Source organism: Ornithorhynchus anatinus, chromosome 14, assembly GCF_004115215.2.
Source record: "Ornithorhynchus anatinus isolate Pmale09 chromosome 14, mOrnAna1.pri.v4, whole genome shotgun sequence".
NCBI classification, from domain to species: domain Eukaryota; kingdom Metazoa; phylum Chordata; class Mammalia; order Monotremata; family Ornithorhynchidae; genus Ornithorhynchus; species Ornithorhynchus anatinus.
In genome coordinates, this window is record NC_041741.1 from 45,269,370 (window position 1) to 45,275,667 (window position 6,298).

The following is a 6,298-nucleotide window of genomic DNA, read 5'->3' on the forward strand; positions in this document are numbered from 1 at the left end:
GGGAGAGTCTGCTCTACACAAAAATGACGCGTAGCATTGACCCTCTTCAGTTTGGTCTGGATTCACTCTGGGACTCCCAGATTAATTAATGAATTAATGGTATTTATTGAGCGCTTACTGTGCTGAGCGCTTGGGGAGAGTCCATACCAGCATTGGTGGAAACGGTCGCTCCCCACATAGAGAAGCGGTGTGGCTCAGTGGAAAGAGCACGGGCTTTGAAGTCAGAACTCATGGGTTCGACTCCCGGCTCTGCCACTTATCAGCTGGGTGACTGTGGGCAAGTCACTTCACTTCTCTGGGCCTCAGTTCCCTCATCTGTCAAATGGGGATTAACTGAGCCTCACGTGGGGCCACCTGATGACCCTGGATCTACCCCAGCGCTTAGAACAGTGCTCTGCACATAGTAAGCGCTTAACAAATACCAAATACCAACATTATTATTCTCTGGGCCTCAGTTCCCTCTTCTGTCAAATGAGGATTAACAGTGAGCCTCACATGGGACCACCTGATGACCCTGGATCTCCCCCAGCGCTTAGAACAGTGCTCTGCACAGAGTAAGCGCTTACCCAATACCAACATGATTATTATTATTGTCTGCAGTGTGACCTGGAGCAAGTCACTTCTCTGGGCCTCAGTTCCCTCATCTGCAAAACGGGGATGAAGACGGGGAGCCTGACGTGGGACCACCTGATGACCCTGGATCTCCCCCAGTGTTTGGAACAGTGCTCTGCACAGAGTAAGCGCTTAACAATACCGAGGAGAAGCAGCGTGGCTCAGTGGAAAGAGCACGGGCTTTGGAGTCAGGGCTCATGAGTTCGAATCCCAGCTCTGCCACTTGTTGGCTGTGTGACTGTGGGCAAGTCACTTCACTTCTCTGGGCCTCAGTTCCCTCATCTGTAAAATGGGGATTAAGACCGTGAGCCCCACGTGGGACAACCTGATTCCCCTATGTCTACCCCAGCGCTTAGAACAGTGCTCGGCACATAGTAAGCGCTTAACAAATATTGTTCTTGTCTGTCCGTCTCCCCCGATTAGACTGTAAGCCCGTCAAACGGCAGGGACTGTCTCTATCTGTTGCCGACTTGTTCATCCCAAGCGCTTAGTACAGTGCTCGGCACATAGTAAGCGCTTAACAAATACCAACATTATTATTATTATTATAATTACTACGAAAATGACGGTTTTTAGATACGTGCCGGAGACGCGCAGGGCCCACAGCCGCCGCGGATCCTCCCGGCCTCGGGGGGGCGCTGTCGGCGGCGGCGGCGGCTCCCGGCTCCCCTGCTGGCGGCGCTCTCTCCGGCCGCCGTCTCGCCGGCTCTCTTCCGGTTCCGGCGTCCCGTCCTGGTCTCCCCCTCCCCGCCTCCGCCGCCGCCGCCGCCATGGCCGCCGTCGTCACCGCCGGGTCCCCGCTGTCCCCGGACGAGCCGGTCCCCAAGGGCGGCGCCGAGAAGGCCGAGGAGGAGCTGGAGGACGACGACGACGAGGAGGACGACGACGACGACGACGAGGTAGCGGCGGCCGTGGGGGAGGGGACGAGGAGCAGGACGCCCCCCTCCCCCACATGCAGCAGCCTCGAAAGAGCACGTGCATGCCAGGCACAGGCCCTGGGTTCTAATCCTCCACGTCAACTTCCCCGGGCCCCAGCGACACCCCCCCCTCTGCAAAATGGGGGGTGGGGCCACCCCATCACCTCCCCCGATTAATAATCGTGTTGGTATTTGCTCAGCGCTTACTATTCATTCCATAGTATTTTTTGAGCGCTTACTATGTGCAGAGCACTGTACTAAGCGCTTGGAATGAACAAGTCGGCAACAGATAGAGACGGTCCCTGCCGTTTGACGGGCTTACAGTCTAATCGGGGGAGACGGACAGACAAGAACAATGGCAATAAAATGGCAATAAAATAAAATGCACAGCTTACTATGTGCAGAGCGCTGTTCTAAGCGCTGGGGGAGAGACAGGGTCATCAGGTGGTCCCACGGGAGGCTCAGTCTTCATCCCCATTTTAATAATTATGTTGGTATTTGTTGTGTTTACTATGTGCAGAGCGCTGTTCTAAGCGCTAGGGGAGAGACAGGGTCATCAGGTGGTCCCACGGGAGGCTCCCTGTTAATCTCCATTTGACAGGTGAGGGAACTGAGGCCCAGAGAAGTGAAGGGACTCGCCCACAGTCACACAGCTGACAAGGGGCAGAGCCGGGATTCGAACCCATAATAATGTAATAATAATCATGTTGGTATTTGTTAAGCGCTTACTAGGTGCAGAGCACTGTTCTAAGCGCTGGGGGAGAGACAGGGACATCAGGTTGATCCACGTGAGGCTCCCAGTTAATCCCCATTTGACAGATGAGGGAACTGAGGCACAGAGAAGTGAAGTGACTTGCTCAAGGTCACAGACAATAATAATAATCACGTTGGTATTTGTTAAGCGCTTACTATGTGCCGAGCACTGTTCTGAGCGCTGGGGGAGATACAGGGTCATAAAGGTGTCCCACGTGAGGCTCACAGTCTTCATCCCCATTTTACAGATGAGGGAACTGAGGCCCAGAGAAGTGAAGTGACTTACCCACAGTCACCCAGCTGACAAGTGGCAGAGCCGGGATTCAAACCCATGACCTCTGACTCCCAAGCCCGGGCGCTTTCCACTGAGCCACGCTGCTTCAGCACTTAGAACAGTGCTCGGCCCAGAGGAAGGGCTTAACAGAACAGCTTGGCTCAATGGAAAGAGCCCGGGCTTGGGAGTCAGAGGACCTGGGTTCCAATCCCGGCTCCGCCGTTTGTCTGCTGTGTGACCTTGGGCAAGTCACTTCGCTTCTCTGGGCCTCAGTTCCCTCATCTGGAATATTGGGGATTAAAAAATGTGAGCCCCACAAGGGACAAGCTGATTAGCCTGTATCTACCACGATGCTCACCACATAGTAAGCGCTTAACAAATACCATAATTATCATTATTAGTGGGTTCCTTCTAGACTGCGAGCCTGTTGTTGGGCAGGGATTGTCTCTCTTTTTTGCTGAAATGTACTTTCCAAACGCTTAGTACAGTGCTCTGCACACAGTAAGTGCTCAGTAAATACCATCAAATGAATGAATAGTGGGTAGAGCACGGGCTGGCAGTCAAAAGACCCTGGTTCTAATCCCAGCACCACCACTTAAAATAATTGTAACGATGGTGTTTAAGCGCTGACTCTGCCAGGCACCGGTCTAAGCGCTGGGGTAGACATAAGGTAATCAGGTTGTCCCACACGGGGCTCACAGTTTTAACTCCCATTTTATAAATGAGGCACAGAGAACTGAAGTGACGTACCCAAAGTCACACAGCTGACAAGTGGCGAATCCGGGATTAGAATCCACGACCTCCGATTCCCAAGCCCGGCCTCTTTCTGCTGCTTCTCACACTGGCCTGTTCTTTGACCTTGAAGAGGTCATTTACCTCCCCTGTGCGTCAAGATTCCCCCGCTGCAGAATGGAGGTGAAATACCTGTTGTCCCTGCCCCTTAGACGGCAAACCCCATGTGGGACTGTGTCCAACCTGTCTTGAACGAAGCACGGGGCTGGGCACATGGTGAACGCTTAACGAGTACCACGGTGACGGTCAGGGCAGCGACCGTTTGGATAGCGTTTTTATCTCCCTCACAGTTAGATGAAACCATCGCAGAGAGGCTGTGGGGCCTGACCGAGATGTTCCCCGAGAGAGTCCGAACCGCGGCCGGAGCCACCTTCGACCTGTCCCTCTCCGTGGCCCAGAAAATGTACAGGTGAGAGGGGGAGGGCCGCAGGGAAAGGTGCAGGCCACTGGAGAGGCCTGGGGTGGAAGGACTTGGAGCGGGCATGGGTCTGTGGGTGAGTTTTGGGCCCCACTAAGGAGGGGACGTGCCGGCCGGAAGTTACCGAAAGGGCGTCGAGCTGCCAGACCGCCTTTTCCGACGTCTCCTCTTTCCCCGCCCCTTGCTCTGCCGATCCAGGTTTTCGAGGGCGGCTCTGTGGATCGGGACCACCTCCTTCATGATCCTGGTTCTTCCTGTGGTCTTCGAGACTGAGAAATTGCAGATGGAACAACAGCAGCAACTGCAGCAACGTCAGGTGGGTCTGGGGCCCCGGGCTCCTCGGCCACCCGTATGATCCAACCTCATCCTACCTTTGGGCGGACCCAGAGTCCATGTAACGGAGGGATCTCGTCGCGTGTGGCCGACGAGCGGGAACTTCCTTTGGGAGAACCTTCCGCGAATCAGGGAACTTGGCAACGCTTCAGTTTTGCCAGAGTCTTCTCAATCAGTCATTGGTATCATTTGAGCACTTACTGTGTGCAGAGCACTGTACTGAGCACTCGGGAGAGTACAGTACAGCAGAGTCGGTAGACGTGTTCCTTGCCTTTGATGAGTTTTCAGTCTGGAGGGGGAGACGGACGTTAATATAAATGAAGATGGATATGGACAGAAGTGCCGTGGGGCTGAGGGAGGGGTGAATAAAGGATGCAAATCCAAATAGAGAGATGTCACAGAAGGGAGTGGGAGAAGCAGAAATGAGGACTCTCACCTCTACACTCTGGTCATCTGTCTCGACCCTGGCGAGCAGCGATGCTTGGCATGATGATAATTATTGTAGTAGATGAGGTGGTTCGAAACCTGGATTGAGCCCCTGGGAACCTTTGGGCGAAATATCAGAAGGCCCCCGGTTGACCCTGACTTTTCTTTTTCAGATCCTCCTAGGACCCAACACGGGGCTGTCGGGCGGGGTGCCTGGAGCCCTGCCGCCGCTGACAGGGAAGATCTGATCTGCGACCGCTGCCTCGGATCTGACTCCTGGGGGAAGAGTTTGAACCGTTTGAACTGTTATTTGGGGGTCTGGTTTTTAGGTTGGGGTTTGGGTTTTGGTTTTTTTTTACACTTTGGCACACTGACCCATCTGACACGAAGGGAAGAGAACCCCGTCCCTCCCCCAGGAGGCTCCCGGTTTCTGGGTCCGCGTTTCTCGCTGTCGTGATCTTCCTCCTCGTCCCCCCTCTGATAGGGGAGCGCGGCAATCAGACGGTTACTCCAGCTCGGGCTCCCCCCACCACCGGCGGCCACCAGGGAACACCCCCTCTCCCAGGTCGGAGGGGAAGAGGCCTCCGGCCATTAAGAACTACATTTTGTTTTGTTCGCCTTGTTTTGTTTTATGAGAAAGTTCACTCGGGGGCAGGGAAACGTACACATACAACCAATAGAGCAGTGACTTAACAATCACTGTGAATCCACGAGGGTCCCGAAGAAGAGAACGGGCCAAAAAACTCACCGCAGGAGGAGAATGGGGGTGCCAGCAGTAATTTATTTCCTCCAGATGTGCTGGCTCTTTGTTGGATCTCTAAAGCGATGTGTGTATAAAAAGTCAGTGCTAACTTTTTGTATTAAATATTAAAACAATTCCACCGTAAGGCCGTGGCCACGTGCTTGTAGCCCACTCCTCGTTGCCATCAACGGGGGGTTTTGTAGAGCTGGGTTGTCGCCCGGGAGGGGGGATGGTGGGGGCGGGGCAGGCTTGGGATTCTCCTCAATCCCAGTGAAGTTGGAACAGAAATCAGAAGTTTCCCAATACACAAGGCAGATCAGTCCGTCATATTTGAGTGCTTACTGTGCGCAGAGCGCTTGAGTCGGCGTGATTCCTGCTTATGCCTGGCCTAAGTTCAAGCCAACTTGCATTTTGAGCAGGGACCGGGGGTAGCCTCAGCAATTGAAGCTTACCTCCAACTCATTGTTAATGGCATTTACTGAGCACTTACTATGCGCAGAATCGGTTGCCGAATTATACTTTCCAAGCGCTCGGGACAGTGCTCTGCACACAGTAAGCGCTCAATAAATATGATTGAATGAATGCAGAACACTGTACTAAGCGCTTGGGAGGGTACAATGCATCAGTTGGCCACCACGCTACCTCCCTGCCTCAGCCTGCCTTTAGGGGCTCGAGTCCCTCCATGGTCTTCCCACAGCAAGAGTCAGCCAGTCAGTTGTTTTTTGTGAGCGCTTACTATGAGCAGACCACTCTACTAGGCGCTCGGGAGAGAACAGTATAATATAATAGACATACTTCCTGCCCACTGCGAACTTAAAGTCTAAAGGGGGAGAGAAACGTTATTAAAAATAAATGGGAGAGAAAAATAAATGCAGGAGTGGAGACCCAAAAGCAGCAGGAAGTGCCAGACCCCATAAGAAGTGATATTTAAGCGCTTACTATATGCTAAGCACTGCACTAAACGCTGGAATCGATACAAAGGAATTGGGTTGACGCAGTCCCTGGCCCACATTGGAATCAGAGTCTCAATC

The 6,298-nt window shown here is 53.4% G+C and overlaps 1 protein-coding gene across 2 annotated transcripts; it reads left to right on the forward strand.

The window, feature by feature from the left end:
- The first annotated feature begins 1,355 nt into the window (after positions 1-1,355).
- On the forward strand, positions 1,356-5,412 carry TOMM22 (translocase of outer mitochondrial membrane 22). 2 transcript variants are annotated; one of them, XM_029078472.2, is made up of 4 exons: positions 1,356-1,506; positions 3,637-3,757; positions 3,965-4,082; positions 4,699-5,412. In XM_029078472.2, the coding sequence occupies exons 1-4, from the start codon at positions 1,383-1,385 to the stop codon at positions 4,771-4,773; spliced, it is 438 nt and encodes a 145-aa protein (XP_028934305.1). In that variant the 5' UTR covers positions 1,356-1,382; the 3' UTR covers positions 4,774-5,412. The 2 variants fall into 2 exon arrangements, with proteins under 2 accessions (XP_028934305.1, XP_028934304.1); XM_029078471.2 differs by having other exon boundaries at positions 1,357-1,511; positions 3,639-3,757.
- The last annotated feature ends 886 nt before the right edge of the window (positions 5,413-6,298 follow it).

Coding starts and splice junctions, on each gene's coding strand:
- TOMM22 (XM_029078471.2), top strand. CDS start 1,383: ATGGCCGCCGTCGTCACCGCCGGGTCCCCGCTGTCCCCGGACGAGCCG. Junction 1,512..3,638: donor ACGACGACGACGACGACGAG/GTAGCGGCGGCC, acceptor TCTCCCTCACAG/TTAGATGAAACCATCGCAGA. Junction 3,758..3,964: donor GTGGCCCAGAAAATGTACAG/GTGAGAGGGGGA, acceptor CTGCCGATCCAG/GTTTTCGAGGGCGGCTCTGT.